Genomic DNA, 23801 nt, shown 5'->3' with positions numbered 1-23801 from the left:
GGGGTGTCCGCTACTGGGGCACTTTATGGGGGGTGCCCGCTACTGTATTGAGGTGACCACTACTGGGGGCAATTTATGGGGGGTGGCCATTACTGGGGGCAATTTATGGGGGGTGGCCACTACTGGGGGCACTGTATAGGGGTCTACAACTGGGGGCACTGTATAGGGGACTACTACTGGGTACTGGGGGCTACTACTGTGGGCACTGTTTAGGGGGGCTACTACTGGGGGCACTGTTTAGGGGGGGCTACTACTGGGGGCAATGTATAGGGGGGGACTACTACTGGGGTCACTGTATAGGGGGGACTACTACTGGGTACTATTACTGGGGGCACTGTATAGGGTGGACTACTACTGGGTACTATTACTGGGGGCACTGTATAGAGGGGACTACTACTGGGGTCTACTACTGTTGGCACTGTATAGGGGGGGACTACTACTGCGGGCAATGCAGCATAGGGGGGATTACTACTGGGGGCACTGTATGGGGGGCTACTACTGGGGGCAATGCAGCATAGGGGGGATTACTACTGCGGGCACTGTATAGGGGGGGCTACTACTGGGGGCAATACACCATAGGGAAGATTACTACTGGGGGATTACTACTGGGGGCACTGCATAAGGGGGGTAGGGGGGGTGCCAGTAAATTACATTGCCAGGGGCGCTTGGATCCCTAGATACACCCCTGCCAGTGCCACTTCCTAACATGATATTAGGAGAATTAATCAGTCCAATTCTCTTTCACAGTGTTCCATAGAGCTATACTGAAAAGGACTGAATGGACTATAACACTTGGTTGTGAGCTGGTGCAGCATTTCAAGAAATGAGCCAATCTGAAAGGTGATCTATGTCCAATACAGGTAGGTTCTCAGATCTACCAACATACACTCACTGTAATACTTTCTTTTATGTATTCTAATATTTTATGTTATGCTTGTTTTTCAGAAACAGTCTGCAGAATAACGAACGACCATGGTTCATAAAAGTAAAACATTTTGGATTGGCAGTTTCAAGGATCATGCTATTAATATAAATGTTGGTGGATTGAAGAAGCGAATCAGTTCTATCACATTGTCTCAGTTCCCAGACACCAGACTAGGTCGATTGCTTTTTTGTGACTCTGAAGAATCTATTCTACAAATCTGTGATGACTATGACTTGGTGTCTAAGGAGTTTTATTTTGACCGAAATCCAGGCCTGTTTCCATATGTCCTGTACTTTTATGAGACTGGGAAACTGCACATGATGGATGACCTATGTGCCTTCTCGTTCTCCCAAGAAATAGAGTACTGGGGCATTAGTGAATTTTTTCTAGATTCCTGCTGCAGCTATCGATACCATGAACGTAAATTAGAGAGCAGGAGGCGTAACTGGGATGAAGAGAGTGAAGTGAGCAGTGTGGACACATCTGTCGATGAAATTTCTGACTTTAATCAAGACCTAATGCGCTTCAACTCGTTACAGTGTGGTAACTTGCGCAAACGGCTGTGGTTGACCATGGAAAATCCTGGTTATTCAATACCAAGCAAAATTTTTAGTTTTATTTCTATCTGTGTGGTCCTACTATCAATATCTACAATGTGCATCAACAGCATGCCAGAATATCAGAATGTAGATGAGGATGATGTTCCCATCGATGATCCAATCCTCCACAATTTGGAATATTTTTGTATTTCCTGGTTTACTTTTGAGGTGTCTTCTAGGCTGCTTCTTGCTCCCAACCTCAAGAAGTTCTTCAAGCATCCCTTAAACTTGATTGACATTGTATCCGTGCTACCATTCTACTTTACTCTTTTGGTAGATCTGACCATTGGCAGTGATCACGAGTTGGGAAATGTAGGGAAGGTCGTTCAAGTCTTTCGACTAATGAGGATTTTTCGAGTCCTTAAATTGGCGAGGCATTCAACTGGACTTCGGTCACTTGGAGCTACACTTAAGGTAAAATTATTGCGTTCAATTTTTAACATTTTAATATATTCCAGCAATTTCCATATAGACACTTATTAGAATTATATCCATGGGCACCTACTGTAATAATTAGAGTATCTTGCAAAATGTATAATAATTACAGTATATTGAGGAAAAGTTGTTTTGTTCCACAGAAAGTTTCATGACCGAGTCCCAGTTGTCCTTCACCGGGCAGCAAATGGGGGTTATCAGGCATTATACTGAGTTGTTCTCACTTATCTGGTCTCAGCAGCTTCCACTCACACAGGGGCCTAACTAAAAATATGGATGTCCCATACCAAAATTTGATAGAGGCCTCCAAAGTTTCTAGGGAGGGACACCTTATGGCATTACCTGTAACCAAAGGGGAGGGTCTAGGGCAGGGCTAGCAACAAATATTTTGGGGCCCGGTACACTGATGTCTCTGGAGAAAAAAGCTGCGGTCGCTTCATCATAGCACTTTGTATGCTGATTGTTGCACACATATTTAAAAGGCTCACATATCAAATTAATCACCCAGTCTCCTGGTGCGTCCTAGTCACATTGTATTGCAACTTAGATGCATTTTCGCCAACAAAGATGCCCTGTGCTAGCAGTCTCAGAAGACCTGGCTCGCCGAGAGGGCCTGTTTGGCGCAACTGCAGCAAAGACGAATAAGGACCCATCATGCATAAACAGTGCATATTAGAGGCAAAATAAGAAACTGCTATGGAAATATATATCTCAATTAAAGCCTAGCCTCAATTCCCTCACACTAAGGGGCATATACAATTGGGCACGAGGTTTAGCAAGTTAAAAACCTTGCACACCTCGCGCCCAATTCCAGAATACTGGGGGTATGCACGCTCCCGCTACCCGCGGTATTCAATTCAAATAATAGTGGTCGCGGGGTTTTACAGCACTGAAAACCTGTGCCGCGTAAAAAATATAGAAAAACCCCCACCTACCTGGCAGGGGGTCTCCGCGGCTCGCAGTTACTCTCTCTTCTTACTGGAGAGGGGGCTGCTGGGAGTCCTGGGGGCTGATAGGAGGAGTAAGGGCTGCTAGGAGATGTAGTTCTCCCAGTGCCCATTCCGGGGGGGCCACACACACCGCACTGGGGGTCACACACACTCATACACACTTACATACACCACACACACTGACATCCTCACCCTGCTGCAGAAGAGCCGGCTCCCGACGCTGGATGCAGAAGAAGATGCAGAAGACAGCGCTTCAGAAGGTGAGTAATTAAGGACAAATTAAGCTAATTGGATACTTCCAATTGCTTAATTAGTCCTCAGGGGGGGTGCCGCGGGGGTGTCAGAGCAAGTCCTGTTGATTTTTCCAAAAATCATCGATTTTAGGAAAATTCACGCTTGCTCAGGAGGTGTGTGAAAAAAACCTCCAGGTGCGTGTTTTTTAAAAAACACGCACCTAATAGAATAGCAAAAAACCCGCATCTGCAGGAAAAACCTTGCAGGTGTGGGTTTTTTGCTATTCTTGCACACAATTGAATATGCCCCTAAGACAGCTTAATTACAAGTCCAGTTGCTGTGGTGGAATGCATAACATTATTCTGCAACTGGTACTGGTAAGTCAATTGCCATGGAAACAGATCTGTTTCCAGTAGGGATGACACCTTTGTTTTTGCAAAATACTATCCAGGGGTTGTGTGGCCAAAACGTCGCATCCCCCCCCCCCCCCAAAAAAAAATATTGAAAAAAAAAAAATACCACATGCTGGGTACCGCTGATCTGAAAAAGGGACAATGTACCCCTTAGCAACTGACCAGAGCCCCTCCAACAAGCCCAGGAGTAGGTAAAGAGTATACTTTTTTTTGTGTGAATGTACTAAATAAAAATACAGCTTACCTACAGTATATGGTGGTTTCTCTACAATGGAGAACCTCTGAAGAAACTGGTCCTCCCTGATCAGACAGTGGGCCCGATTCAGACGCGTTCGCTATTTGTGAGCGCTCGTTCTGAATCAGGGCGGATTTAAAAAAAAATCCGCCTCCAGGCCACTCGCATAGCTGTGGGTGACCGATCATCCCACCTTTTTGGTAGCCAGGGGTCCATTCTTCCCATAGTGGTAGGGAAAGGCTGTAGTGACACTGCTGCATAGGTGCTCCATCCTCAGCCTCCACCTCCATGCTGCTACGTAGCTGGGCAGTGTGACTCTCTCTCAGTCACGTTGATGCTCCAAGCAGCAGCGGCAGCATACATAGGCTGAGAGCGCCCATCACTCTGCACTCTGAGCTCCGCTTCACACAGTGATAGTCATTGCCATGTGCCAGCAGCAGTGCGGCTCAGCATCAGCCACTAGTCCAGAAAACAGGACAAACTGCATCCCATATTGAATCAATGCGGGACACCGCATGTTCCTTTCAAATACATGACTATTCTGTATAATACAGGACGTGTGGCAACCCTAGTTTCCAGCACCTCTACTTGTTGCAGTATCTTCAACAGTAATGTTCAGTTACCCCATACAGTCCATCTTGTGGATCATCCAAAAGTGCTGGAACTGGTACTGGCACATGAACACCTGCAGCAGCTTCATGCTGATTCTGAACAACTGGCAAACTGTGCTTCCGTAGCTGGTCAATAAGTCTATGCCACAACACTCCAATTCTCATTTCCACAATGTAAGTCAGGACCCTTACAATGTGTCATCTTTGCAACAGACCATTTCTGGTCTCCTCGATAGTCCCATGCCAACACAGTCTGACCCACACACAATGTCAGTTCCCGGTCTTGAACTAAACCACTCAAATTTGGTTTCAGCAAGTCCAGCCATGACCTCAAGTTCCTTCCAAGGAACAGCGTGCATGGCATTTCGGTAGGCTAAACAAGACCAGTATCTGTAATGTGCCTAAGTCCCTGGCTATAGCACGACATGCTTGCTTGAGTGTTTTCACAAAATATTTGTCTAACCCCATAGATGCTGGGTAATATGGTGTAGAGGTGATCTGACATGCCATTTCTCTTCATTAATGTCAAAAACTCCTTTGCAATGAACTGATGTCCATTATCACTCATGAGATGTTCCAGAACCCCACTTCTAGCAAACAGACTCATCAATACTTCAATGGTATGGCATGTGGTCTTGGATGTGACATTTAATACTTCTGCCCATTTCAAACAAGCGTCCACTACCACCATAAACATTGGCCCTATGAATGGCCCTGCAAAGTCCACATGCACTGGTTGCCAAGGAGTAGATGGCCAATTTCACGGGTGCAAGGGTGAAGGCGCAGGCATGTTCTGTATGTGCTGACAGCCGAGCATGCCGTGGCAACATCTTTCAGCTGTTGATCCAGGCCAGGAGCCCAGAAAAAAATATTCTGGTCATGACTTTTATCGTTTGATAACTCCACATGCAACTGCTCCAGAAGTCGCTTTCTCATCAAGCAGGCACAATAATTCTCAGTCCCCACATGAGGCAGTCTGACACAATAATCAGTTCCCGTCTCCGGTGGTAGTATGGTAGCAGTTGCCTCTATGCTTGTCTGGCCCATCCCTTTTGGATGGTAGTGAGCACTTGAGCCAGTACCGTGTCTCTGGTGGTCTCACATTGTATTAGACAAGCTGTGATGGGCAAGCTTTCTCCTTGAGTTAATGTGAAAACAACCCATGCTTTGCTTTCCTCCATCTGTGAAGGTTTCTCCATGGGTAAACAAGACAATCCATCTGCTTTGGCGTGAAGTGCTGTCCATTTAAATTCAATGTTGTAACAATGGCTGCCTAGAAGTAACATGGCCTCTCACAGCTGCAGTCATAAGAATGCCTCTCTGGGAGTGGAAGATGGACAGCAGGGGTTGGTGGTCTGCATTTTGTGCTTTCAGCTGACATATCCTGTGATCATCTGCTACTGCCCAGCATGACTCTGAGTGACAGAGCCTTTGAATGTATACTTTCTTGCAACATTTCCTACAGGATGCAGTTTTGAACTTGTATTTTTACGGCATATGGTGCCCACAACCACAGCAGAAACAGACATCTGTCAAAGTGTTGTTTGGCTGATGTGGAGTTGACGTTGTCGCCATTTTATTTATTTTTACTGCTCGACAAAATGTGAGATCTACCTTGGTCAGCAGCCATTTCCGCACACTTTTTTTTGTAACACCAGATACGAGCCTGGGCATCAGTCAGCCCTCATAGAAAGATGTTCCTACATAATGTCAAATTACTTTGTTGCTGGCTTCTCAGAGGTTGACAGACCGCTCAGAAGGCCATAAGCTTTTTCACCCATAGCGCTTAATCCGACTGCCACTCTTATACCATCATCAACATAATTTGCCACAAAGTACTGTTCCAGCCACTTCAGGATCAAGAACCTCCAGTTTCCGAACAAGTGCTCAGCAGACTCCTCATCGACAATTGCAGTGTATGTGCACATATACACTTGCAATCAATACTGACACTAAGACCAGAAACTGTGTGTAACACACGGCAGCCTCTGACATATCTTCCAAACTCTGACAGAGCCAGCCAGGTCTTAGTTGAGCAGCATGGATGGCCGCTATATGGGGCCTGGCAGTATGGGGCCTTGGTGGCCCCAGTCAGTTGCAGGACCACATAACAGCTGCTATTGTGGTAGTTATGCCCATGCACCCAACTCATTACCATTTCAGTAGTAGGTGTTGACATTGTAAAGACCCAAAATCTCAGTGTTTTTGGCTATGGGTTACAGAAATGTTGGTTCACCAGCTAGGAACTTCTAAAGTGTGATCTACAGTGAAAGGACTGAGGGCCTGATTTGCTACCTATCGCAACTGCGAACGCAATAGCTATTACGCACGCAGTTCAACTGCGATAGTATGCTAATTAATTGCGATCGCTATGCCATCGCAGCACTACACAAGGACGCCCACTTTACCTTACATACATCCGTAATGTTTAGCAAGACTGCAAAACCATCAGTACAATCGAGTACCATCGCAGCCTCACGCACAGTTGCACAAGCTCTGACCTTACTCAGAAATTGCTAACTTCATCGCACGTTATGAGGCCTCAGGCTGCGTATGGCATTGTAGTGAGAAAGAAAATCCTAAAAGACAGGTGTTGCTAGCATTTTCCATTGAGCTTCTTGCAATGGGTGCAAGCTGAAAGGGAGAAAGGATTGATCTTAGGCCCTGATTCAGAGCCACTCGTTAACAGCAGTACGCTCGTTGCGTTCCGATGTTCAATAACCGCGCATGCGTCGGAGTAACACTGCGCATGTGCGTACTGCAGATTGCGAATTTTTTGGGACTCGTTCCTAAAATAGCGTACAGGAAGTGACATGTCAAATGTGATTGACAGAACAGGGCGTTTTAGGGTGTTGACGAGGGTGGAGATGGAAAAACGCAGGCGTGGCGAGGCGTTTTTGGGGCGTACATACATTAGCAGATGCGAGCGTAAAATGTGTACGGACCGACTCCTACGTCACTGGATGATCCTCTTTCCCTTCCAAATGCTTGCACAGCTTAGGGTCTGGATTACTCGACCACATTGGCGATGGCCTTCTCCTCCGTCCCTGGACTCCACGATGTTGTTGCGATTAATCGCGGGCGGGCAGAAAAGCAATTAGTGTTGGATTGAGAACCGGCTTGGTATGTGTTTTGAAATCAGTTTTTTGGGATAGCACAAAACGTACGCAGGTGGAACTCAGAGCTGCTAATGTCAGGATGACACAGTCAATTTGCGTACATTTGGGGGGTTTATTTGGGCAGCAATTTGGTGGTTAGGGCCTATTGTAACAATAATTTCATCATGTTTTCAGTTTCGCACCATTTTATTTGTGCCTCTTGAATTTGCCGAATTATATGATTTTTTAAACGTTCCTTAAAGAGCCCTTTTTTTTTTTTTTTTTGGCCAAGTTTTTGCCTTTTGGCCCAGGATTAAATGTAACCCATTTGTACAATAATTTCACAATCCAATGTCATTGTTTAATTTCCAATTTATTGCTCAAACAAAAAAACTTATTTTTAAAATTTTGGGGACATCTTTTTTGCCCAAAGATATGTTCCCAAATCAAACAAATTGGCCCAACATAACTGTTGACATAAACATACATCAAAAAAAGAAAAACATTTCACAAGAAAGGAGAGGGAAGTTTTGACCCGAAAGGAATATGAGCCAAGCACAGAAGGATTGTGGGAAAAGTCACCATTGCTGTCACCGTTTTTTCACCCGTTTGGATGGGGGAGGGAGGGCGCCAGACCGGGTCCGGGATGTCATCGGGCTGGCCTGTCCAGAGGCAGATGTTGTGGCCTCTGGACTAGGCACAGGGCTAGGCACATTTGGAGGATTGGCTGATGTTGTGCCAGAGGTGGAGGATCCTGATGTTCCGGCAGGAAGGGAGGTCGGCTCCACCATGTGCTGGCGAACGAGCTGCTCCAGGGCATTGGCGATGCGGATGTTGGCCCTGGTATTTTCCGCCAGGGCCTGACCAATGGTCTCGTTGGCCGCAGCATTTTGCTCCAGGGCCTCAGCCACCCGTAGCAGACTGGCGTCCATCCTCTGCAGAATCTCCGTATGGGAATCCGATTTGAAATTGAGTTCTGTGAGGAGGGCCACTGCCTGCGAGGGGGATTGTCCTGGACTGGCTTCTGCAGGGTCCTCAGCCGGATGTACTGGTTCCTCCCCTGCAGAGCCAGCAGAAATTCGGCGGCCAAGGCTCCCCTCTGGAGCAGACTCATCCGCCTGTGTCTCTGTTAGGAAAAAAGAGAAAAGCCTCACATTACAATCTACATATTGGCACAATAACATTTCAGAGTTGATGACATCCAAAGATTTACCTGGGACAACATGAGGAGCCGCAAAGTCTGGCATGTCCGTATCCATGTTGGACACGCCAAACACCTCCACAGGCTGCACACACCCCTGTGCCAGCTCTTCTAAATCCGTCAACTCCAATGACACAGGGGTGGGACCCCCACCTGTCCCCCTTGCATGCCTAGCCCTGTCCGCGAGTTTTTGTTTTAAGCGATATTTGAAGTCGCCCCATCTGTGGGAAAAAATGGAAGCCATTATCCTTTGGTTTAAAATGGGGTTTGTTTTTAGGGGGGGCAAGGGTTTACTTACCGCCGTTTGACATCCCGGGCTAGACGGACATAATCACCCACCCTATTGACAGCAACGGCTACCTCTTCCCACATTCTCCACTTCTGGCTTACACTCATATTCCTGTCTGCCTGTGGCAGGATGTCCACACACTTCTGGATCAAAACCTCCATCTCCTTTCTTGTGAAATGTGGCTGCCTTTTTTTTTGGGCCGCTTTGGCCGGAATACTGGGCCCAGCAGCCTCTTCCATGTCATCCTCCTCACCTATTTGTGTAAATTTACAGAATTCACAAAATCACAACTTGCCTAATCTTATGTTTCAAATTAATCGTTGATAGAAAATGCATGAAAGACTTACCGCCTGACTCTTGGGCATTTTTTCCCTGGTCTGTCGCCATGTCTGAGGTCCAAACAAGAAATACAACAGAATTTGAATGTGTTTTCGTGACGTATTTATACATGCGTCCTTATTTTGCGGCCGCATCATTGATTGTGCGGCCCTATGATCCCTCCTTAATTTGTGCGGGAAACGAAACACTATTTATGGCTTGGTGTGTCTCAAGTCGAGGTGGCGTTTTTGGATTGTTGGAGGTTATCTTGGCTGGAGTTTATTGATTGCGTAGAAAGGAGTTGGCGGTTGTAGATTCGTTTGTTGGTTTGATTTGCGTTTTTTTTTTCCGTTATCTTTGTTGGTTTATATTTTTGGGACCTCGTTTCTTGATTTGGTAAGTTTTGTGAAGTCTAACTTTTGTTCAATTGTTGTTTCATTGTGTTTCTTATTTTTTTTAAATTTTGGATCCATAATTTCTTCTATTTTAGATTTTGTTTATTTTCGACCCAAAAGACCTTTTGTTTTTGACTCTTATATATTTGCTCTTGGTAAGTCCATTTTTTATCTTGTATTTGCGAACTAATTAGCGCATTTTTAGTAGTTACTCTTGTGACTTGTATTAGCGAACTAATTAGCGCATTTTTAACAGCTTAATAATCATTCTAACTTTTTGGTGGTTTCTCTTTCGCTTTTTGGGCCAACATTTCGACCCATTTTGATGTACTGTGTTAAATGTCGCTTTGCTGTTTTGCTAAATGGGTGTTTGGCATATTTTGCACAGAGTGAAATGTGTCAAGTAATTTTGGTGTTTATTTTCAGTTTGGACGTATCATGACAATACCCCGGCATGTAAGCAGCAATGGATGGTATCATCAAGCTAAGTTGTTTTAATATAGTTTTGGGGTGGGTCAAAAGCCTTACTTTAAAATCTTTGAATTTCAGGTTGATCTGGGGCGGATTGTTCTGGCCATGCTCCCGGAAGCCGACCAACCTCAATCTCGTCCCAGGCGTAGGCATCGTAGGCATGCAAGGCCCCAGATATTTCGAACACGTGTCACCCTTTTTGGAATGCCCGATGATGAGGTTTTAAGACGCTACCGTCTACCTCCCAAAATCATCATAGACACTCTCTCATTAATAGAAAGTGATCTTTAGCGGCAAATTGACAGTCCAACAGCAATACCACCACTTACGCAATTTATGGCGGTGTTACATTTCTGTGCCTCAGGATCGTTTCAAACAACGGTGGGAATAGTGGCGGGCATCTCCCAATCCTCCTTTTCCCGGATCCTGAGGGCAGTGATGGAGGCACTTTTCAAGCACCTCCATCATTTTATTCAAATGCCTTTGGATATGGGTGCCCTTAGTGTGGCCAAGGCCAATTTTTACCAAATAGCTGCCTTCCCACACATCATAGGGGTTGTGGATGGTACTCACATACCACTTCAGCCTCCAGCCCGGCTGGAGGCCATATTTAGAAACAGGAAACACTATCACTCCCTGAATGTAATGGTGGTATGTGATGCCTCCCTCCAGATCCTGTCCCTGAATGCTAAATTACCCGGAAGTGCACATGACTCCTTCATCATCCGGCAATCAGGGATATGGCACAAATTAACCAACCTACAAGCTGGTGATGCGTGGCTTCTGGGTAAGTGGAGACCTTTAGTACATAACAATGTTAAGCTTGATACACAGTGTTCCTGATGTTGTCAATTCTTTTCCATAGGAGACAGTGGATATCCTTGCATGTCCTGGCTGCTCACTCCTTATTTGGCTCCCACACCAGGGCCACAAAGTGAGTATAATTCCGCACTTACAGCCACCAGGCAAGTGGTGGAGCGCTGTATCGGCCTTTTAAAAGGCCGATTCAGATGCCTCCACCGCTCTGGTGGCGAGCTCATGTATTTGCCGGATATGGTGTCGAAAATTGTGGTCCTGTGTGGGATATTTCACAACATCGCCATAAGGAGTGGTGTCCCAATGCAGCCAGAGGATGCCTTACCTGAGGATGGCCCCCCCGAGGTTGGTCGGAGGTCAGTATGTGGGGGGGCCATACGCGATGATGTGGTGGCCAGATTTTTTAGGTAAGTTTGAACAAAACAGTATTTTAACCTAATGTGTTTGTGTTTGTTTGCGAACATCTAATTTTGTTTTCTTTTTTTCAACATCTTCGGTTTGTTCACATAATCTTTGGCCCTACAACGCTCACTACTTCATGCTACCCTTACCAAACTTGGATCTGCTCATTTTGGGAATATATTCTGGAACCCATATCGCAACGCCATGTTTGTGGAATCATTTTGGCATGGTCCTTCCTCAACCAGTTCTTGATTTTTTTTTATTTTTTTTTTTATTGGGTATGTGTTGTATTTGAGATTCTCACTGTGTGTTTTTTTTGTGAGTGACCACTTTGATTTCTCAGTTATGTTGTGAATAAATGTTTGGAGAGTTAAATGTTCTTCCTTTTTTTGGACGTTACCAGCAAGTTTAACCAGGTTAACACACCTTACATTTGACTAAGGGGTAATCCAGTACTGACGCCAGTTGAGCAAAAATGAAATATGTTTTCAGGTTCCCAACCCACACCAAAAGGAAGCCTGTCCAATCATTTGGCTTTGTAAGATTCGCCTAAGCAGCTTGCCCACCAACTAGGAACCTGTAAAATGTAGAAATATCTAATTGCCACTACACACAAAAAGGGAAATGACATTGTTACTGTTATGTGTTTCTTGAGGGTGTTTTACATACAAATACAAAACCCACTCTAATTTTTAAAAAATGCAAAACCTTGCAGGAACAGTCTACTTATGTCAGGGTTAACTATCTTTGGTTTTGAAAAAACGAATGAGGCAGAACGTATATTAGAAATAAACAATTTATTTTGAAAAATATAAAAACAAAAAAAAACTACTGGCGAAGGATGCCAGACAGCCGGTCAAGGGCCACAAGCACCCCAATTACATTTTGGCGCATGTGTGCCACACAATGTTCGACCTCTTGCCGACGCCTCTGTTCCTCTGTGGGTGAGAAAAGTGTGTGGATTAATCAAACAATAGGGAATCCACATTAAAAAAACAAAAACACAACGAAATCACTCCAAAACCAAAATTTAAAAAAAAAGGGGTGCTGCAAAAATTACAAGGCCTATGTAGAAATACCCACAGGTGTGATATGTGTATGTTGAAATCAGCAGGAAGAGGTAAAGGCAAACTGCTAAATCACCAAAAAAGAACCCAAAAATCACGAATAAAGGAACGACACATGATTACATACAAACAGTTTGTGGTTAAAAAATACGCAAAATAAAAACATACCGGTAGCCAAAATAGCAGATCCCGAAGTCCCTCCATCTTCATCCTCGGAGGAGCCTTCATTCCCCAAAGAACGGGGCGGGGTTATCACGGACTCCGGGGAGGGGGTAATTGGAAGAGGGGTGGTTGGAGGAGAGGGGGAAGGGGGACGGAGGGGAAGGAGGCCCGACGTTCCGGGAGAGGCTCTTGGAAGGCTTGGGAGGAGGGGGGAATAGGGGAATTATTTGGGGTGGAGTGTTGGCTGGGGGTGGGTGAGAGTGGGCGGGACCGCCGTCTGGCCGGACGGTGACGGCGTAGTCTTGCCTGTACTCCTAAAAGATGTCAAACAAATTGTGGTTAGTTTCTGGCCAAATCCTGCCCAAATAACATTTTAAAATCACCCACCACCAACAAAAAACATGCAAATATGAGTAGAATGAATATATCAGAAATAGAGGGAAAACATGGTCATGCAGATATGAGGAGAATGAATAAATAGGACAGACATAAAAACATGCACACGCAGATATGATGAGAATGAAAAAATAGGACAGACATGAAAACATGCACACGCAGTTTGCCCCACAAAGACAAACATGAAAACTACAATACATAACACTTACTTTCCAATATCTGCATGCGAAAGCATGCCAGCAAGCGGGGCGTTCGCCGTTGCAGGTCAGACCACCTGCGCTCCAGCTGGCCGATGTTGCGGCGTGAGCCGAAGGAGCGCAGGCGGGCCCGTGCCTCCGCATACGCGGAACGCTTCTGCCGGTTGCTGATGGGTGGAGGCTGGCTGGTGATACGCCGATCCAGCACCTCCGTTAGCACCAGCAGCTCGCGTCTGGTGAATGCGGAGGCTCTCATGATGGCAATGGTGTTTTTCTTAAAATTCATTTTTGATAAAGTGTGGCAAAAATTTCTGATTGGCTAATGTAGCTTGGAAATTAACAGGAGCAATTTGATTGGTTAGTGTATGAGTCATGTGTTCGACAGGGCCAGAAATCTCTGGAGAGTTATGATAGGCTTGATGCAGTGACATGCGTAAGCAAATTTAAAGAAAGAAATGAACCCCGGAAAATATGCGGGGATCCACAGCAATAGAACAATTGTCTCATTGTGGCTAGCATGTTTTTTGAGCAATAAAAGCGAATGTTTAAGCCATACGTATTCTGCGGGTAAACACAAACACGAACAAGAGTAAAGTTTCTTGCATTGTGTTGAAAAAAAAAAACCATTAAGCTAATTGATACATTGATTGGCATGATACGATTGATGGAGGTAGGCAGAATAAAGGAGCAGGTAATCGACATCTGACATGGCCTCTTCCGGTTTATACTTGTGCGTGCGTTCCCTTCAAGCCATTTCGGGGATGTACGCTCGCTATTTCGCACGCTCGTTAGTTAGAGGAGGGGTCGTCTGAGTTTGGGGAGGATTTTTAGATGTGATCGAAAATACGAGCGAGCCCTTGAATTGAAATATTTTTGTACGTACGCCTAACGTACGTGCGCCCGCTTGCGAGTGGCTCTGAATGAGGGCCTTAATTTCCAAAATGGTAAGTAAAATCATTTTGCGTTCATAAGATTAAGGCTAGTTGAAAAATATTTGTCAATGGACATCCTCATTATTGAGCAGGCCGTCTGCCTTCATTTATTTTCATGTAGCTATTGTAATTCTTCTAATCAGTTCATTATTATGGGAATGGGAATAAGGACAAATTCATTACAGTTATTGTTTTTTGCCTAGTTTGGGAGTCTTAGAGACATTGCAAGCCAAGTAATAAAATAAGCTAGTTCATATACACAAAGGAAGAGAGTCTGAGTCTCCTGCAGCTCCGTATGCGGCCTCCCCTTGTGTACTAGCATGCGCCGGACTGTGCAAGCCCTCGGACGCCCACTTTCAATGACCAAGGACGGTGCAACTCTGCCGGTGGTTCTGTACACTCCACCATCTGTGCACCATCTCGTCCTCCACCGACTCTTACACCAGCTTTATGGCAGTTGCAGTATCTCCGTCTGAGCATGGCCTCTGTGGGTGCAGCTCTGCATCTGAGAATGCAGCAGTTTTCACTGACACACCTACGCGCCAGTCTCATAACACGCCCATGAAACTGACATTTTTGGCGCACAGTTCAGGCCACCTCCCAGTTACCACCCAGGAACACCCACGATTTTGCCTGGTCGTTCTTTATGCCAGCGATTCCGTATGCAACAGCGTACATTCAGTGGAATACATGAGCCATTGGGAATTCTACCGTTTTCACGCATCCACAGTAGCAAATAATCGCTCAACTGCCCAATCATCTGCATTACATCCAGCTCTGAAGCAGGACCTAGATGTGCCACATTTGCTGCATGTGACTGAGAATCAGGCCAAAAGTGTGTGATAAAAGATGGCTGGTGTCCCATCACTCCACATTATTCATTTATGACATAAATAAGGCTTAGCCAAGCAATAATTTTATTAAAAAGAAATACAGAACAATTTATATTAATGATAGGGGAAGTACTAAGGGGGTCATTCAGACCCGGTCATTAGCGCCGATGCGCTCGGACCGGGTCGATGGCCCCCCACAGAGCATGCGTGAGACCCGCAACGACCGACAGCGCCGGTCGTAGCGGGTCTCGATCCAAAGGGGGCGAGCTGTCGATGTTGATTGACAGCTCACCCCGTTTGGAAGGCGGGCCGGGGGGTGGCAGCCAAAACTGAGGCGTTTCCATGGGAACGCCTACCGTTTGGGGGCGGCCCCACTGACATCACTAGTGATGTCAGTGGAGAGCTTCCGGCACAGACAGAGCCGAAAGCTCTCCGGGGCTAACGACAAGGGAGACCCTACCCTAGGGTCTCGTCATAAGCCCTGATGGTCGCGATGGTCTTGACCATCGCGACCATCACCTTAGGGGGTCGTAAGGCTGTGGGTGTTAACCCACAGCCTTACCACCGCAAAGGAGGACGTCTTGAAACTTCAAGACGTCCTCCCCTCATTCAGACCGACCGCACGCTCTGTGCGACCGGCTCTGAATGAGGTCCTAAATGTGTAGGAGATTATACTTCTACGTGACTTTTGCTCAGTGCACAGCTTACATTATTTACCTGCCATTCCATGCACCCAGGTTACAGAGGTGTCATCTGACAGTGATGGGTGGACTGTGCAGTGTGTATTGAGTATGCTGGGTGAATGAGGCCTTCTCTGTGTATGTACTATCCCTTAGTCAGTACTTTATTCTGAGACAGCTCTTGTTTAGAAGATAAATGTGGTGCGATAATGAAACATATGTAATCTAGAAAACATAATGCATGTAGTTAACAAAAAAGTAGCAGTAAATGATATTTAGAAAAATAAGTTGATTGCACAGTAGTTCCCTTTAAATATGAACTTCATGAGACATATTAGAGATGCACACTAACAATCCAGCTCTAAATTAAACTTATGAAATAAAGATAAGCAAAGCTTTTATAGTGCTTTCAACCTAACCAATGCAATGTGGGCAATTATTTTTTGGAGACATGCCCTTTCAAGTAAGAGAAAGCAGACATTTTAACACCACTTAAATGGTCCAGTGCACCTGGTGAGACATTCAGTAATAGCTTAATCGTGGAACTTGGGGAATTAAATCACCAGTGTTCTGTGTCTCTTGGAATATACATTATAGACCTGTCACTTTCAGCTAATACATTTTTACATAGCGCCCAGTACACTATGGAGGTATAAAACAAAAATGATCTTCCTGCTCTGCAGAGACTATTAAAAAGTGCACACCCTGATTGCAACGGAGTGGTCTCAGCAAGGGTTGCCCTACAGTTTGCTCTATGCTTGCCGCAGTGTGGCTGGCACTTTATGACACTGCTGACAGAAGACAGACACCCTGGAGTGAGGATAAAGCAATATGTAAAGTATAGACAACACTCAAATCAGCCCAAACATGATAGCTACCTCATAAGTACTTTTGGCATAACAAACTAGTAAATACTTTGCATAAGAGTTAAGCATTTAAATCCCTTACATGAGGGGTTTATTTATGTATTGTTTATTTTTATATGTACATACAAACAAAACAGCACTTTGCAGAAAATCTCTAACCAATCACGTCAGCCCCAGACCATGTCATTTACAATACATATTCTTAACAACTGACATACACACACATCAGTCATTTTGTCAGAATACATTTTATAATACCAGTATGTCTTTAGAATGTGATCTGTAACCAAATCAAACAGAGCAGTGGCGTATCTATAATGGGTGTAGGGTGTGCGGTGCACACAGATCCCTGGGTCCAAGGGGGCCCACACCCAGAGCCGGCCCTAGCCAATTTGGTGCCCTAGGCAAAATTTGGACTGGTGTCCCCCTAGCAGATAATCCCACCAACAATCTTATGTCGGGAACACACACTAGAAGATGTCTAGTGTACCCAACCTAGTCAGTGACTGGACCCGATGGGGGAGCCGGCATCACCAAGTGCAATACACACTTGCAGATGCAGGCAGCAACGGCGGGGGCCATGGTGCATTCGGCATATATATACATGCCAATATACACATATACCGTATATAGTTTTCTATATCCAGCATTAATATAAGGGCACGACTGTGCAGAGAGAGAGAGAATATGATTTCAGCGCTAAGTAGGTTCCTGTACACCTGTGGACTCTTTGTGTTTTGGTGGTAGTAATTATACCCAATTTTAAATAGTAAAACGCACTTCCCAGAATTTGTGGGTGTCAGCTCTATCAACAGGATTCTGGTGGTCGGCAATCCTCCAAATAAATTTCAGACAATATATAGGGTGGACAATGAGTGCCTTCAGTGCTTAAAAGATAATCTTAATTGTAAGTAAAATAAATAAAAAAGTATACATATGTTTTGTCAAATATAAAATAATTTCACATTTGTGCAACACTTTCAATAAAAATGAGATATACTGTATATAATGGAAAAAAGTACATAATGTCTATGTAAACTTGATACCTATTGAGGCCAAAGTGCTACGTGTGCTTATTATAGATTTCCAACAAAGTGCAAAAAGTACACAAAAGTGGCAATACACATAAATTTTGAAAATCATTAAATTAATGAATAACAAATACAGGTGTATCCAAATAAAAATTTATATTTAATTAGATAAAAGACAACACATAAGAACAATTCATTTAATAAAAAAAAATAAAAAATACAATATATAGTAAAAATATAAGCAAATTAATAAAAAATGGGGGACATAGGATGAGGATCAAAGTGTTTATCTGAAAAGGATGTTCAAAAGTTCATGAAGGTAAGTGGATAGAGCCTCCCAACATGTTTCATCTGCTTCAGGACTTCATCAAAGGGATGTAGCACTTTGGCCTCAATAGGTTGCAACTAAGATTATCTTTTAAGCACGGAAGGCACTCATTGTCAACTATATAATATATATATATATATATACACACACACACACACACACATATATATATATATACACACACATATATATATATATATACACGCATATACAGTATATATATATATATATATATATAAACACATATATGTATCTATATATCCATATACACAGTATATATACACACATGTATATATATATATATATATATATATTATATATATATATACCCATATACATATGCCCCCAGTCAGTTTCTGCCCCGCTCCCAGCTAGAACCTAATACATTGATGCAGCTAATGCTGCTGTTGAAAATGCAGCCTGGTCCGGTCTGCGATGCTGGGCATTGGGCCGAGCTGCTATTATGGGTTATGAGGGCAGAGACGTGAGTTGTAACTCACGTCTCTGCTCCGCAAAGGCCCATGGGAGGAGTGGCCACGGCTGGGCATTCCAGTCGCCCCTAGGCATCTGCTTATAATGCCTAGGGCCGTCTCTGCCCACACCGCATACTCTGCACCCATATTTAATACTCCCCTCTCTAGATTCCTGCTTCGGCAATTTGCGCATGTGGAGTAGTAGAATCACCGGGCACAGGCGCCATGTTCCCAGAGACCTGTGCAGTCTACTCTACTGCACCATCTGCTAGAGAGGAGGGCAGACACGAAGAGACTGGGCATGGGTCCCCTCCTCTCTTAAGATGCCCCTGACCCAGAGAAATCAAACATCAAACTCCAACTGATAGGGCTCTGGTTGGAGTCAAAGCCACGATCGCAGCACGTGATGCAGCAATGGTAATCACTGTGTGACTGTGCAGAGGTTTTAGTTCAGTGACACAAAAAGGAGAATAAATATTATTGGATTTAAACCCAAATGTCAATGCCAATACTATTGATTTTTCAAATTCAATTTAAATACTATTGTCGTCTACTTATATATTGTCAGCATCTTTTAAGACATTCACCCTGTAATGTCTAAATTCTAGCAATACATTGAGCACATTAATCACTTGTATAGACGTCTAACATATCCCTAGTACAGAGGTCTAGCCTTTTAATCAGTTGTATCTAGGTCTACTCTAACTCATCCTTTGAATGGCAGTCTAGTATAGTACTCAGATGTATAGAGTTCTAACACATACTGTACTTACTGTAGCATTGCAATCTAGTATGTTAATAACTTGTTTTACAGTCGATTATGTCAATCCAAGGAAATTGCTCACCTGGCATTCTTGCCTATACAGATGAAGGCTGACACTAACAATTGACCTTAACCCAGAAGTTCCCAAACACGGTCCTCAAGGCTCCCAACCGTTCAGGTTTTAGAAATACCCATGGTTGAGCACAGATGACTTAATTAGTACCTCAGTCAATTTGATTTAACCAGCTGTTCTCAACCATGGATATCTCTAAAACCTGAACTGTTAGGGTACCTTGAGGACTGCGTTTGGGAACCTCTGCCTTAACCCTTAACAAATCCTTCCCATTATTGCTTAGTATTACAATACTTACAGTAAATGTCTGGTGCTTCTTGGTCCACTGGGCCAACACTTGGCAGCCATCTTCTGTTAATCTCATGTATAACAGACATTTGAATTCCTAATCCCCTAGCAGAATAGCACATGCACTCCTAGCATAGTAGAGTGACATTAGACTCAGCGGCATAGCATAGCTTGTGTGTTAACCGTTTACAAAGCAATATGGCATGTTATTCCCTATCAAAGCAGCATTGGCTGTAAGAAAGTTATTTTATACTGCAACAACAGGTTTCCGTTCCCAATCAGGTTGAATTATTTTGACAATATAATCTTTGCTTCATAATTGAAATTACATTGGAGCCATCTTTTACCTGGATAAGCATAAAGTGTTGTTTAAACATGGACACGATTTGAACTGTTTCCTATGTTTAAAAAGCAGATGGAAAATATTTTGTATGATAAAAATAAAGAAAAAAAAAAGAATATAATGTATAATAAAATCCCTGTTTTCATGAATGTAATGAATTGCCTGGAAGTCTGCATTCCAGTACAATGGATGTCTATGTAGTCTTATTTTAGTGAATTTCAATAATGACTGTCAGGAGGATTGCGAATGCAAAGTACATAAACCTGAACTGAAGTCGTACTTGAGCAGATACTCATAGAACAATCCCAATGCTACGAGGCCTCCGGCTCCCCATCCTCACTCCATGGCTGAAATATGAATTAGGGAAGGTATACACTTGCCACCATTTAAGGGATTAGGTGATCTGGAATGAGCTGGGCTGGTTGTAGAGGGGTATTAGATAGGAGGTAGTATTATTTTGAGAGAATATTTTAGGGGAATTTTATTTTAAAATGTATTAAAACAATGATTTTCTTTGTATTGTTGATTGCTAGCAACAGCGATCTTTAGATGACACATTTGTGAACAGTGGTGCAACCAGCATAGAGAGCGAGTTGTGGGCATCTACAGTATTACATAAATCATAGGCCATATTCCGCTTCTACAGCTGTGTTTTTTTTATTCTTTAGCACAGCTACAGAGAAGTGGGCATACTACTGCTTTACCTGGCGGTTGGTGTCTGTGTCTTTTCTGGAATGGCATACACTGCGGAGAAGGATGAAGACACAGGGTTCGACACAATACCTTCATGTTGGTGGTGGGGAACCGTAAGCATGACCACCGTAGGTTATGGAGATGTTGTGCCTGCAACTGTAGCTGGGAAATTAGCGGCTTCTGGCTGTATCTTAGGTGGAATATTGGTTGTGGCATTGCCTATAACCATCATCTTTAACAAGTTTTCACACTTTTACCGAAGACAGAAAGCTCTGGAGACTGCAGTGAGGAACAGTGACAGGAAGCCGTGCAAACAGCCTGATGCCGATTGTGATAAGGAATCAGAGACCTTTGCAGAACTTTAAATCGGATGCCAATGGTTACAGATGAAATATGCACGTCAATAATTGCATATGTGTATACATTATGAAATGCTTGTTTTCTTCATTTGTCAACTGAGTAACCTTGTAATACTGTTTATGCTGCTAATGCCTTTACACAGGCGTAGATACATACCTGAAATCACTTCTCATCCACTGTCAGTTTTGACTCAGGTTACAGAAAGAAAAACCCAAACAGCCAATATATTACGCTGTCATGACCAAAGGTTCTCCTTCAAGGGCAGCTTCAGGTGTGCCACGAAGACATAACACTCACATACTATACAAGGAGGCCACCGCAACCCAGTGTCGAAGCATTTGCTATTTACATTACAGTAGCCAAACTCCACATCCCACATATCAAACTAATATAAGGGGTCTATTTACTAAGCAGTGTTATGAGAGAGAGTGAAAAGTTATAAGGTGCCAGCCAATCAGCTCCCAACTGTCATTTTTCAAACCCAGCCTGTGAGATGGCAGTTAAGAGCTGATTGGCTGGCACCTTATCACTTTTCACTCTGGGCCTGATTCAGAGCCGCTCGTAAGCGGCCGTTCGTTCGCTCCGAGCGATGTTCGCACAGTTGCGCATGCGTATGGGTTGTAATGCACATGCGCGAACCAGTCATTGCGGTCGGAAATTGTGTGCTCGCAAAATAGCGAATGCCTGCTAATTTGAGTGACAGAATGAGGCATTTGTGGGAGGTAACAGGGGAAGGTGCTTGAAAACGGGGAGTGGTGATCCGAACGCAGGCGTGCCAAACGGTCAAAACGGGCGTTTTAAGGGTGTGCATAATTAACAAAGCAGCGTCATCAGCCACGTCACTTGGTTCTCTTTTAGCCTGAACTGCTCGCATGATTGCGGTAGGAAAATCCTACCACAAGCAATGCGAGCAGTTCATACGCCTTTCGATGTACTCGATTAATCTAATAAATAGCGGAGATGACGTAGGATGCGAGCGGCCAGGGGTCGTTTTTTTACAAAATAGCGAGCGCATGTTTCGTTCACTCGTTGAGACATAGAGGCGTCAACAGCCCGCAAAGAGCGAGTGCTCAATTTAAATATCCGGCCCCTTTTTCTGAATGAGCAAACGCAAATAGCGTCCGGCTCTGAATCAGGCCCTCTGTCTCCTAACACTGCTTAGTAAACAGACTCCTAACTCTCTTAACTTCCTGCAATCCTCCAAAGATGAAATCATATAATTTATATTATAATTTCTATTATTGGTGTTCGTGTGGAGCATATGGCATTGAATTTCATTTTTACCATTACATTTTTTCTGATATAGGAACCTTGGAAATGCCCATTAAGGTGTTCAGTATCAAAATGAAATCATTTGTTACTTTAACAATCAATGTTGCATTAGAAAATGATATTGTGAGCAATTCAAATTATATAGATTGCCAATGTATCACACTGCATTGTTTCTGCATTCAATGCCGCTGAAATTAGTTCAGCAGCCCTGAGCAGGAACTATTTTAACAATAACGGGGCAATATTAGAACTTTGGGCCTGATTCAGAGCCGGACGCTCTGACAGAGCGCTCGCTCTGAATCAGGGCCGTCCTTCTTCATTTTTAGAGCGGCCCCCTGGCCGCTCGTATAGCTGTGGGTGACCACCCACAGCTATAGCGAGCGGCCAGGAAGATGGTCGCGATGGTCAAGACCATCGCGACCATCGGGGTTGCAACGAGACCCTTGTGGTAGGGTCTCATTGCCGCAAGCCCTGGAGTGCTTTCGGCTCTATCAGAGCCGAGAGCACTCCCACTGACATCACTTGTGATGTCAGTGGGGCCGGCCCCAGATGGTAGGCGTTCCCATGGGAACGCCTCCGTCTGGGCAGCCACGCCCCCGGCACGCCGACCAAAGGGGGCGTGCTGTCACTCACCATCGACAGCACGCCCCTTTGTAGCGAGACCCGAAGCGACGGCTTGCCCAGCACTCGCGAGCGGGTCTGAATTAGGCCCTCTGTTTCGAATTCTCCATCCTTAACAATGGAAGGTATAACTAAGTATTTGCCTAATTTGTCCCATTTGGAGAACATTAGCAAGCAGGGGTATAGCATGGGTGGAGCAGGCAAAACTCATGCTCCGGGTGCCAGAACTGACAGGTGGTGCTGTCTGTGGTGCATTTTTGTTAACAGACTGTTGCAAAAAGTAAACAAAAATTGTAGTTCTAATCAGAATCAGATTACTCCTGGTTAATGCAGTCACATGGAAAACACACTGCCCGGAGGCTGCTGCTATATGGCAGAGAGCACTGCAGGACATAAGGTAATACAATTGTAAAGTGGAGACTAACCTGCTGTGTGTGTGGGGCTATTGAATGTTGGTGTGCAGAGGGGCATGTTGGTATGCCATGGGGCCGGGGGCATGCTGGTGTTCGGGGAGAAGTCATATTTATGGGCTAAATTGATGTGCATAGTTGGCATACTGGTGTGCTGGGGTAGCATGTTGGTGTGCAGAAGGAGCATATTGATGTGCTAAGGGAGGGCCCGATTCATCACAGATTGCAACTGCAACAGCATATGCAGATTGGTCGATGATGCGTACTGTGCATGCATCACAGTGCACGTACGCGAGTCAGCACTGCGATCGCTCACATGGAAAGAAAGTCATCACAGAGTGAGTTGCGGGACGTCAGCATTTGGGGGTGGTGACATAGGAGTTGTGGGAGAAACGCAGGTGTGCCTGTCTGTTTGAACACCGTTGCATGGGCATGCATAAATTAGCCACTGCGCCGGCATACACAGCTTGAGTACTCAGTGCGTACAATGAGGTTAGCAAATTCTGAGTAAGGTCAGGCCTGCCGTAATTCTACGTGAGTGGCCAATGCTACTCGATATATATGCAGAACTGAAAGGTATTACGGATGTGAGATAGCGGTAGTGGGCGTCTCTGTGCTGGC

General features: G+C 44.5%; 1 protein-coding gene across 1 annotated transcript; it reads left to right on the top strand.

The window, feature by feature from the left end:
• Positions 1-972: 972 nt before the first annotated feature.
• On the top strand, positions 973-20882 carry LOC148509706 (delayed-rectifier potassium channel regulatory subunit KCNS1-like). The gene is made up of 2 exons (XM_088442781.1): positions 973-1938; positions 20493-20882. Exons 1-2 carry the CDS (start codon positions 973-975, stop codon positions 20880-20882), a joined length of 1356 nt encoding a protein of 451 aa, XP_088298907.1.
• Positions 20883-23801: the final 2919 nt, after the last annotated feature.

Source organism: Taudactylus pleione, unplaced genomic scaffold, assembly GCF_031769625.1.
Source record: "Taudactylus pleione unplaced genomic scaffold, aTauple2 ptg000317l, whole genome shotgun sequence".
In the NCBI taxonomy this organism is placed as follows: Eukaryota; Metazoa; Chordata; class Amphibia; order Anura; family Myobatrachidae; genus Taudactylus; species Taudactylus pleione.
Note: the sequence above shows the minus strand (reverse complement) of the source record. Positions and strands in the feature narration are given on the sequence as shown.